Raw genomic sequence first — 12197 nt, 5'->3', positions numbered from 1 at the left:
GTGGTCTTTGAAAAGCGAATTCTGTTAAAGACAATATCTCGCTTGGCACTGAACTTTGAGCTTTATCATTTTGCAGGTATTGTTTATGCTCTAACAGCAACATTACACAATAACTAAAGGTTGAAAAATTGGATCGTGGGGAATGTGGCCTTTAACATGAACTAACATTGAGCAATTCTTCTGCAGCATTTATTAATATTAATCAACATTAATTTCAGCTTTTACTAATAGATTTTTCTAATCAAAACTTGCTTTTGGTAATATTAGTTATGACGGGACAATAGTGTTAACAAAGATGAAAAAATATTAATAAATGCTGTATACTGCTCATTGTTAGTTTATGTAAGGTACTGCATTAACTAATATTAACAAATGCAACCATATTTCTGTACTGTTACTGAAAATACTATATTTGTGTATCTCATTATGACTCTGTGATTATTTGCTCAATGATGAATCAAAATACCAAAAATCTAAATCTTATTGAGACTGTCATTTAGAAAATGTGTAGAAAAGAGACAAAATGAAAAACTACATAGGAGGGCAACATTTTGTTAGCAAAGTTTAAACAGTGCTTGACAAAATAAGAATATCTGGAGCAGAAACGCTCCAACGCTACACAAACCCACTCACCTGTGCACAACGCACACAGTGGTGTAAATGACACTACACTCATCATCATTATAAAGCGAGTAAGATGTAACGGCACACTCACTGTGGTTGGCTCATGGTGTGGTATGCAGCTAAAGCTGAATGGACTTCCTCTTTCTCGTCTCTCAGATGGGAGCTCTGGATGTGCTAGTCACAGCGACTTAACTAATACCAAACCTGCGAAGAGAACACAGAAAATAATCAACACAACCTTTAAAAGTCAGAAACACGTGCTGTGATGCGCAAGATAACAAAGTCAGCTGGTCACTATCGCAAAATAAACTCAAAATAGAAAACGTCACTATGGGCAGAAGTTATAATTATTGGCTGAATGTTGGTGATTGACCAATCAGAATCAGCAGTTCCAGAAAGTCATTTAATAAAAGATGTAACTGCGATATTGTTGCTAAAATTTACACATTTTGCTGCTGTCCAGGAAGCGTCCTTCTGAAACTTCATATCGCAATATTTTGTGATTTTTTTCTGTCATAATCCAATAAAATTAGTCAACCTTTATGTTTATCACTGGATTTTTCCAAATATCTAACCAATAAAGTGTTTCAAAAAGTGCTTGTCAACTTTGACAGCACAGTATTAAATAATTTATAAAAAAGTACTGTAAAAAGTTTTCCTGAAAAACTGTGAATTGGACATCTGACGTTTCGGAAGTCTTTACAATGGTTTGATTTGAGTCTTTAAAACTAAATATTTCATTGGATCCGGGAATCCTTATTCTCATTTTGTAAGTCGCTTTGAATAAAAACTAAATCTACATGTTATTTCAATCCAAATATGGACATTTTCTAGGTTAATGTAACCCAACGGTTGGGTTGGTTTGTATATATCCAGCCAAAGATATAAAACAACCCAACATTTTTTAGAGTTCATCTATAAAAGTGTACTCCTTGAACCTGACCAAGTCCTTTTAGGCAGATGTAAACATTTCGAATCTTTCTATTCCAGGACAACAAATCAAATATATTGATGTCTCATGGAGTACTGCACTAAACACATTTTTGTAAAATCAAATGTCTTACAAGAACATCTCACTGCCAATACCACCTGCACAGAACTAGCAAGTAGATCCATGTCTGTGAAATAAAACCTATTGAATATTAAAAAAGTCTGAAGCCTATCAGTGTCTCATCCAACTTTGGTTTCAAAAAAATTTTCAAGCAATTTCAATAGAGGGTTAGATTGATATATTATAAACAAAAGGTTAGTGAATGAGGGTAGCTCATTTCAAATGTGTTTGCCCACTTTGAAAGGGGACTTCCATGTTCTTAAAGCAATTGTCAATTCTTGTTGTCCTGCATATCGCATGTGTGAGCTGAGTGCACCGTGCTTCATTCACATTTAATAACAACCCTGACTGAAGCTGAAAGAAAAACTGGATATTATTGTACAAACAGCATGATTTTCATCAGGGTAAGCATTACACAAATCTCAGTCTGCATGTGCTTGGCTTTTTCTTTGTCAAGATGCGATGAAGTTCTCAACCTTGATACGGACAGGCATCAATAAACAGAATGGTCTGTAGCGCTCATTCACCATCGGCTTCAATCACAGAAGTGTCCTGATGAAAGCTTCATTTATTGAGGCCAGAGAGACGTATTGGGTCAACTACCCATTTAAAACCTGACTGATTTATTTGAACTAAAAAGACACTGGGGCATGTTGTCACATAGGGAGATCAATGTAATAAAAGCTTTTAATAACAAATGCTTTTAAGTAAAATACTAGCAATTTTGTATTTATTAAAAAAATGATGTATATCTCTTAAAGATTTGCTATTTTTGTTTCGGAAAACGTTGGTTGTGATGCCTATAGCCCAATTCAGACAACGCATTGTATTCCCGGAAAAAAAAAACTTATGATCTGAAATCTACTTGAAGGCACCAGTAAAGGATTTGCTTCCATAACCTGCAGTGAATGATCATCAGTAACCTATCCAGATTCACAGCAATAATTCTCATCTAAAACTAAACAAATGAAATATTATAAGACATTTCAATATCTCTGAATCATGCTTTAGTTTACACTACGGACGCACAGTAAAGAAAGTCAAAGTTTTGCAGATGCCACTATCAGCTGTGAGGCACATCTTGGCCCCTGATGCAAGTTTGCTTCCTTGCTCAGCCGGTATATGTTGTCAGTGCATGGTCTTTCTTACAAAAAAATCAAGACACAATCTTTACAGAGACTTGATTCTTTAAGAAACATGGCGAAGGAACCATTTCATGTTATTTGGATTTTCTTCTCTAAGCGACAGCCCTACAACGACATCTCATACCATGGTATGCTCCTTCCTATAAAATATCCCAGTTACCACAATTTTAGATCGCAGTGTAAAATAAGCTCCTGTATATGAAAACAGAAGACGTGCCACGCTTTGCGTTTATTTAACAGGCCTAAAGAAGCTATTGGTTGAAGTCGGGTCTTCTGATTAAATGGATCATAAATCCCGACGCATCACCGTAACAGCTCACGATCTCCACTAGGTTTAGTCAAATAACACGTAAAACACTCCTCAAATGGGTACAATGAAAGAAATCTGCGGGAGGAACAAAATGTGACCACACATTAACGCGCGTCACCGAAGGCTAACCTACCTTTATCGATTTACATCGTTGAAACTTTAATTATGTCTCCCTTGCGCTCCTGATTACGATAACGTCTCCCTTGCCAGTGACCGAAAGGGGCTCGATGCGTGGAGGCTTCAGCCCTTGCAGTGGTCAAGCATCCGTTTTGCTGCTTCTTTCGCGAATAAAGCGCACGACGAGCGAGACCGAACCGTAACACGAGCATCATCTCTCAGCGAGATGATAAAAGGAGTCCGCCACTATCCAAACATCCAAAGAAAGGCATCGTGTGTGTGCGCTGTGTGTCGCGCCTGCTCGGCTTACATGGGGCTTCCCTCTTCAAATCACGGCAGGGAGTCGATCTCCATCGGATTCAATGTGGGAGCTGTCCAGGTGCTGAAACAGCGAATCGACGAAACGCTGTTCGATTAAAACGCGAACGCCAACATCTCAAGCGCGCCAAATGCGGTCGTAGTATGATCGGCTGAACGTCGTACACCTACAACTCGTGCTCGTGTCCGTTAAGTCGTGGGGGCGTTTCATGACGTCGAGAAAACGCTTTTCTATTGGTTTTCTGTCTGAGCGATGTGGGAAATGTTCCTTGGGGTAACCAAGAGTAGACGCATTTGTCAAAACACCTCGCCCACTAAAGTTTGCGTGTGAGGAGCCTTTACGCTCGTTTCCCAGCGCACTTCCATGAATGTCCTATATGATGGGTTACGATTGGCGTAAACGCGTGTCATTCAGCGACGATTACTACACAGTGGCGCAAACGCAAAGGAGTCAATTATGCAGAATACAACGAAGAGCTGTCACGAGTCAGGACTGAGCCTGTGTCCACGACAGGGTTGACATTGAGATGTGCGCGGTGAAGTGTGTTTAAAATATGATTTTTGATTGTATATTGCTATAGAGAGTAAGAGAGTGAGAGAGAGAGAGAGAGAGAGGGAGAGAGATGTATGGTAGAGAGACTGCATGGATATAACAAACGTCAGAAAAAACAAGTGCTGCTTCAGGCTTTTAGAAAACTTTTAGACTTTTTTATTATAATCATATTGATGGACAATCATACTATGTCCTCATAATACTATTATAATACCATTATAATACTGTGCAACCAAACTAATATTATCATCCGTAATGCACAATTATAGAGTCCCATTGTTATACTATTACATCAATAAAATACTGTACAATTATGCATTAGTTCTATTTATAGTACACTGTCAAAATTACAATCAAATTGACTTAACAAATCGCTTCATTTTACTGTTTTAAATTTTGACCAGTGGTGAGTTGCCACTCACAGTTTTGTATTGTGAAATGGCCAGTTCTAGTCCTTGAATCTAATTGGTTGAGCCAGATTTTCCTTGTGATTTGTAACTGCCGACCTTATTAAGTATCACTGTGCCACTGTTGTTGCATCTGTTTTGCTTGGCCTTGCTATGCATATGGAATAACCGTTTTATAAAGTAATACGCCCTGCGACGCAAAGGACTGCAGAGCATTTTGTGACAGCTAAGGAGGTTCAATTTATGGAAGTCTTGCCACTCGGCGGCCATGTTTATAACACCTCTGTTATTTAATCCTAATATGGACTGTACCGTAACTTCAGTTGGCTAATCTTAAATTGCGTTCAAAATCACCTTTTCAAGGTCGTTTCAGCTATTGTGAATGTGCACAGGCTGGCAAGCGCCTCACGTAAGCTCCGCCCCAGAGAATCCTCAATCGAGTTAGTATATAGTATCATTGGTTTTAGGCACTTCTTTTAAACTATAACTTTATTTTTCGAGTGTTTCCAATTCCACCACAAGGCTGCTTAACAAAGTGGCGATCAGAGGACAGGCTCAACGTAAGGTAGTCAAAGAACTTGCCACTGTCGCTAAGAGAAGCAGCCACTGGCTGTGGTTGAAACAGAAGGACGCAATATGGGCTGCCAAATGAACATGTTTTAAAATGGTGTTGGGTTTTGTATTGTTATGCCATACAGGACTGGGGTAACTGAGCTTGCATTTAAAGAGCCAGTGGGGCTATAACAGCCTTAGCCAACGGGTTGGCGCGTATGGTTGTGTTGATTTTGGTAATGTGTTGTAACGGTATGCCACACAGGACCGGGGCATTGAGCGCACATTAACGGTTTGGGTAGTCGTGGCCTAATGGTTACAGAGTCGGACTCGTGACCAGAAGGTTGCCGGTTTGATTCTCAGGGCAGGCGGGTAACGACTGTGGTGCCTTTGAGCTGCAGTGATAGCTGCCCACTGCTTCTGCCAGATGACCATGTAACAATGCGACACACAACCAGGTCTGATCAACCTGCGGTGGACCTCCCTTGGCTGAGGGTGTCTTGTGATAAAGGGCCGAAACACCCAATGAAGCTGAGGTGCACAACTGACAATGTGTCGCATTGATGGGTCCCATACAAAGGGCATTATCAGCTCTGCATTTCAAGACATTAAACTGTTTATGTCATTAAGTTACAAACATTGAAAATATACTAATATAAATACAGCAAGTCTATTATTAGTACTTCTATAAATTGACAAAAATATGTATCTTTGTACCCAAAGTTACTTAAATACATTTACATTGCATTATAAACGTTTGCTTTGTTCCATTCCTTGTGTACAGTTTTGGATATTTTGCATCCAACTATTACCAAAAATATCACGATTCCGTTCTAACGGTTTTCGATGACTCAATACCACGTCATCTTTTGTCTCTCACATTCCCTTTAAGCGAGGAATGTAAACAAACTGATTACAGTCTGCAAAGTTCCCACGATTCCTCACGTACCTGTGGCGTCCACAGAACTTCCCCATTAGGCATACCTGACATACCCGAGACTGACACCAAACCCAGCCGGCCTAAACAAACAGAGGAAAGCAGTCTCTAAGAAAAGATGATTTCTGGACCACAACTGCTCGTAACACTAGTTTAAGCAACACTTACACTTCCAAACAGCTGCTAAAAATACATCTGAAGAAACCGGAAGTTTAACAAAACATTAGATTTGACTTGCTCGACAGCAAAGACAAAAGTGTTGAAAATATGGTGATGCGCCTCCTGAAACTACTTTCTACCCTGCAAAAAGTGAATATGTTTCATAGTTTTGTGATGCAACGGCGGGTAATTCCCTGTAAATTAACTTTCAACGTCGCTCTGCCAACGCACGTCTGAGCTAATGAGAATCGTTCCATTCACAAAATGTGGACAAACAGCAATCACCACATTTTTGCGCTCAAAGAGATCCGCCCACAACGCTTGTGTGACTGCAATCCCCATGGTGACGTTGAGCTTAAGAGTTATTTGAGGAAGACGAGGTGACTCACCTGTGCTGGATTTGACCTAGAAGGTGAGTCGTTCTTAATTTTCTATTAAAACACAGCATGACTTCAGGATATCAAGTCAGCATTAAACACTGAAGCCTCGGTGAGTCTTTAGACAGACAAGTTATCGTATATAGAAATATTGTTTGTAGTAAGCGATTCCCAGAGATAACGTTTATCAGCCGCGTCGCTCTTTCATTGCTCAGATGCCATCATGACATTCTCAGTTGGGTTTCTGTATCAAGTTTCTTCTATACTTCCTTTGGAGAAATACAAAAAACAGAGAGAGAATTGTGACATACAGTTAATGTATAGAAGTAAGAAATTATGTGGATTGCAGAACACATATCATTTGACTCAAATGTTAGGGTTTATATTGATTTTCATTGCAGTCTTGACTCTGAGCTCAACGTGAGACATTGTTGAGATCTCCTGAAACACTAGAAGACACGCAAGGTTAAGACGGTAGGTGATTTTGTTTTAAAGAACACTTAGAAATGTAGCAATTCAGAGAGCTGAGCAAAAGATTTCAATGTGCTCTCTATTTAGTCAAAGAGAAACTGCTGAGATAATCGTACCTTTCAATAATAAAATTTGGCTGTTAAGTTTAAAGTGACATATTTCATGTTAGAAATTTGGATTCTAAGATATAAATGACTTTTAACCTACATAATTTGAATATTGTTACACTTTATATAAAGTAGGCTAATCATGGTATTCTAAAATATTTAAGGTATATATGAAGATTTTGGTTCCAAAATGAGATAACTCTGTTGTTAACAATTTCAAAAATCATGTTTTTTTTTATTGTTATCATGTTTAATTGTGTTTTATTGTGTAAGTTAGCTGTATCTTTTGTTATCAAGTCTTAAATCAAAACAAACCAACTGCAGTTTGATTGATATTAATTGAAATGCTCAATAAAAAGCATGAATTTATTACGCATGAAAAGTTATTACAGTAGCAACCTACTGTCAAGTTACTTAATAGTGTGATGCACTTCATCTGTAATCATGCAATGCATTTTTTCCTCAGGTGATCGTACCTGTCTGCTCTAAGATATAATTCAGATAAGAACGCAAAATTGACTCAAATTGACTTTCAATGATGGCAGGTAATAAAACACACACAAAAAATTGAAGTATAAAGTATAAACAAACGACAACTTAATTTTTTCTAATGCTGTATGTCCAAACTCATATAATCACATAACATCATATATCTATTAGTGATGCACACTTTTAAACAATTGCTTTTATCGACTGAAACCGATTATTGGCCACTATATCATGCAACTTTATTTTCAGTGAATATATGCGAAATAAGAAAATGCTAAACACAACAGTAAAAAGGAGTTACATAAATAAACAATGCATCTTCTATGCCATCTGTATTCACTTACATTGTTTATTTCTTTTCAGAACATGGAGACCCTTGCACTGGGTCAGAAGTCAACTTTTGTATGAATGGAGGAACGTGCTTTAGAATACACTCTGTGTCTACACCCACTTGTGTGTAAGTGTTTGCGTGTACGGAATGTTCTATTCTATCTGAATGACAACTATACAACGTGACAATGAGAGCTAGAATAAGTTTATAGAACAAGATTTTGTTTGCAACAAACGGCAAAAGTGGCCGCTGCAAAAAAAATTATTCTAGCTCTGCGTCTCTTTTTAAATGACTTTTAACCGGCTCTTTAAACTGTGTTTAAAAACCAATACCACTGTAAGAATTTACATTTTCTACCGCAATGGCTGTTATTCATTTTTGACATTCCTGAAGTCTCCAAATACCCTTTGGGGTCAGTGGAAGTCAGATATATTAATCTGCGCTGTTTGGTGTCCTGTAGGTGCAGTGCAAACTATGAGGGCAGCAGATGTGAGCAGTTTCAGCTGTTCAGTTTCTCACACAGCAGTGAGGAGAAGGGAATGATCGCAGCCACAGTCATCATCGCGCTTCTCATCATAGTAGTGCTCTGCGTGGTCATATATTACATCTACAAGTGAGTGACGCACTGTTTCTTTACACTGAATTCAGGTTACGTCAACATGTTCTCGCCCTCATGCCTTTACGGGCCCTATGACTTTTTTTCTGCAGAACACAAAAGAATGTATTTTAAAGAATGTCCGACCACATTTTTCCCCAAACAATTGAGGTCACGAGAACCAGAACGTGCATGGCAAACTGCAACATTAACAGAAATGTACCTTAAAAGTACCAACAGTGGTTTGAAAAAGAATTTGAACGCTTCTGGATTTTTATTTATTTATATTTGTCATGCTCAAATGATTCAGATCAAAAAATATATATATTACTCAAAGAAAACCAGAGTAAATACAAAATGCAGTTTTTAAATCATAGTTTTATTTATTAAGGGAAAAAATATCCAAACATTTCTGACCCTATGTGAAAAAGCCCCATAAAACTTAAAAAGTAGTTGTGCAACCCAAGTCTTTCACATCGCTGTGGAGGAGTTTTGGCCCACTCTTCTTAGCAGAATTGTTTTAATTCAGCCACAATGGAGGGTCTTTGGCCTTTTAAAGGTCATGCCACAGCATTTCAACTGGATTTAAGTCCAGACTTTGACTAAGCCACTCCAAAACTTTTATTTCGATTTTTTTAGCCATTCAGAGGTGGAATTGCTGGTGTGTTTTGTTTCATTGTCCTGCTGCATCACCCAAGTGCGTTTAAGCTTGAGGTCACAAACCGATGGCCGGACATTCTCTTTTAGGATTTTCTGGTAGAGCGCAGAGTTCATGGTTCCATCAATTATGTCCAGTCATCCAGGTCCTGAAGCTGCATTGCAGGCCCAGACCATCACGCTACCTCCACCATGTTTGACTGTTAGTATGATGTTCTTTTTATGAATACGGTGTTATGTAATGGGACACACACCTTCCAAAATTTCAACCTTTGTCTCAGTCTACAGAATATTTGCCCAAATGTTTTGGGGATCATCAACATGTTATTTAGATGTTGTTCTGGGATCTTTTATGAACTCCTGGACGAGTCGTCGTTGAGCTCTTGGAGTAATTTTGGTGGGCCGACCACTCCTGGGACGGTTTACCACTGTTCCATGCTTTCTTCATTTGTGGATAATGGGTCTCACTGTGGTTCGCTGGAGTTTCAATTACTTTGTTTTTCATCGTTTCTTTAGATCCAGGCATGATGTGTTGTCAGACTTCAGTTTGTCAGACAGGTTCTACTTAAGTGATTTCTTGATTCAAGAGGTCTGGCAGTATTTAGGCTTGAGTGTGGCTGGTGAAAGTTATTCAATTCATCGCAGTCAATTCATGATTTATCAAGGGGGGCAATTACTTTTTCATATAGGGTCAGAAATGTTTGGATTGTTTTTTCCTTTAATATATAAAACCAACATTTAAAAACTGCATTTTGTATTTACTCTGGTTTCTTTGAGAAACAAAAAAATGAGTTTGATGATCTGAATCATTTAAGCATTACAAATATGCAACAAAAAAAAAATCTGGAAGGGGGCAAATATTTCACACCACCGTAAGTGCTATGTAAAACTTGCCAGTAACTTATTGTAGATTTCATTTACAATTTAGTTTTAAACAGAAACATACCTAGTTCTACCATTTTCTTTCATAATACAAGATCACTTTTTTGTTATGTAAATGCATCGTAATTTAGGAAGTATTAAATATTTTTACTAGAAAACAAGACAAAAATGCTTAGGAAGAATGCCGTCTTTTTACTGATGCTTTGCTAATGCCAGTAATGAGACCAGTTCCTTCTTGCTCATTTTGAATCTCAAAAGTCAAAGTGTTTTAATTCTGGTTAAAGTAAAGTTTAAGTCAAATTGAAAACAGTACTAATAGGAAAGTAATGAAATATACAGTAAGTTACTGGCCAACCTGCTGCAACACTACAGGAAAGTTTTACATACAGCAAGTTTCCTAAAGTAGTTTTGTGCTATATTTATGTTATTTTTGTTTGCTTGAAAGTTTTTAATCTCTGTTGATTTAACTAAATGAAAAGTTAGCAAACATATATGAGTTGTGTTCAACTTCAGAAAGATGTGTTTATTTTGGAAATGCTTGATTGAAGAAAATGTTGACAAAAAGATTGTTTTTGGGTGACCTATTCTCTTAAACCAGGCATATCTGGCCAAGCATGAGTGTGTAAATATCATCTAATACACTGGTGGATTACAAAACCTTCTTGTCTATTTATTACCAGAATGAAGAGATCTCCCCAAAGGCAACCGAAATGTCAAGAAAAGTACCAGAGAGAAAATCCAACAGTGTGATATTTTGTATTATTGTGTGATTCGACACGTGGACTCATTGGGGTTAAAAGAGGCAAACAGCAGTGAAACCGCTACAATTGAGAATCCTCTGAGCATTACCTGTGGAGGTCTCCTGGTCTTGCATGTGAAAATGTGTGTCAGTTTGCACAAATCTTTGGTTTAGTAGCTCAAAGTATCACATAACGAAACATCTTTCTTTGTTAAAACTTTGTAAATGGTAATTCTGTCACATACAACTATCATTTAAAATTTCGCCAAGAGGGTGCAGATCCCACAGAAATGAATATTTACTTTAGACCAAAAAATACATTTCAAGACACCCTTACAGAAAAGTCACATGAATTTTGTTGAAATTGTCTGTCATGAATACTATGTTATGCCTACAATATTTTTTCCTTCTATGGTAGCCCATGATGTTCCAGAAATGTACATTTTCCAAATATCGTTCATTATGTTCAACATAACAAAAAGTGTATTAATGTTTGGAACAACTTGAGAGTGAGTAAATGATGACAGAATTTTCATTTTTGGGTGTAAATTTGACCGGCTATTAATATTTTACCACAAAAACATACAAAATACTGTGTCATTTTTTACTAACCTCCTGTTATTTTACTCCTGAATATTACTCAGCAGAATTTCTGGACAGATGTTTTCTATGTAATTAAAAGGAGAACTGGAGCTGTAAAAAAAGATAAATGAGTGTTTAGCAGCCAAAAATAAAATGCAAATCTATACATATTTTAAATAATTAAATTAGCAACACAACGTCTGTGATGTAGCTTACGTCATAAACAGTGTGCTGTCACTCAAAGTTAATTACATACAGATACTGAAATGTGACAATCATCTGACGTGAACCTGACAATAACACAAACCGCAGACGACTGAGACAATTAAAGGCATGACAATAGTTTCACTTTACTTATTTAAAACATAAAAGCTAAAATCACCTAAATCAACGACAAACATGGGCCACAATTTGCATGTGACAAAAAAAATATTTCATGAATAAATAAAATTTAAAATAATTATAAAATAAAAACAAATTCGTAGATAATCGAGATACGTACCTCGTCGGGAACGTGTGACAGTGTTTCTATCTAGTGGTGATTTCAAAGTACAACAACAAGTCTAACGCAAATCAAAGTATCAGCAAACAAAACTACCACTGTACTGCCTACTTAAGAATAAATCCTTTTTTGTGTGCAGTTAACCAAGATTAACATTTCAAAAAGAAGTATGCCACACTGTGGTCACCTGACATCTTTACACGGATCAGTCAAAAGTAATTAATCAAAGGAAAAATCTCTTCATTATATCTTAGCAAAATATAAGAGCCTCTAAATAATATTCCTTTAGCAC

General features: G+C 37.3%; 2 protein-coding genes across 6 annotated transcripts in view; one reads left to right on the top strand and one right to left on the bottom strand.

Moving 5' to 3' along the window:
* The window catches only part of tmem266 (transmembrane protein 266), a 55752-nt gene extending 44236 nt beyond the window's left edge, over positions 1–11516 (bottom strand). Inside the window, exons 1-2 of one of the 5 annotated variants that reach the window (XM_056739132.1) lie at positions 11434–11516; positions 716–828 (exon numbers count right to left, since the gene is read on the bottom strand). In XM_056739132.1, coding sequence (XP_056595110.1) covers positions 716–729 — 14 coding nt within the window. In that variant the 5' untranslated portion in view covers positions 730–828; positions 11434–11516. Of the gene's footprint in view, positions 1–715; positions 829–3263; positions 4243–11433 lie in introns of those variants that run through there. The other 4 variants (XM_056739133.1, XM_056739130.1, XM_056739131.1 and 1 more) reach the window with 4 other exon arrangements.
* Positions 6887–11569, top strand: LOC130413732 (pro-neuregulin-4, membrane-bound isoform-like). The gene is made up of 5 exons (XM_056739138.1): positions 6887–7024; positions 7595–7673; positions 7981–8074; positions 8409–8561; positions 10763–11569. The coding sequence occupies exons 2-5, from the start codon at positions 7664–7666 to the stop codon at positions 10830–10832; spliced, it is 327 nt and encodes a 108-aa protein (XP_056595116.1). The 5' UTR covers positions 6887–7024; positions 7595–7663; the 3' UTR covers positions 10833–11569.
* The last annotated feature ends 628 nt before the right edge of the window (positions 11570–12197 follow it).

The sequence above is a fragment of the Triplophysa dalaica genome, chromosome 24, assembly GCF_015846415.1.
Source record: "Triplophysa dalaica isolate WHDGS20190420 chromosome 24, ASM1584641v1, whole genome shotgun sequence".
NCBI lineage: Eukaryota > Metazoa > Chordata > Actinopteri > Cypriniformes > Nemacheilidae > Triplophysa > Triplophysa dalaica.
This window is presented reverse-complemented; position numbering and strand designations above follow the sequence as displayed.

Coding starts and splice junctions, on each gene's coding strand:
- LOC130413732 (XM_056739138.1), top strand. Junction 8,075..8,408: donor GTGTCTACACCCACTTGTGT/GTAAGTGTTTGC, acceptor GGTGTCCTGTAG/GTGCAGTGCAAACTATGAGG. Junction 8,562..10,762: donor GTCATATATTACATCTACAA/GTGAGTGACGCA, acceptor ATTTATTACCAG/AATGAAGAGATCTCCCCAAA.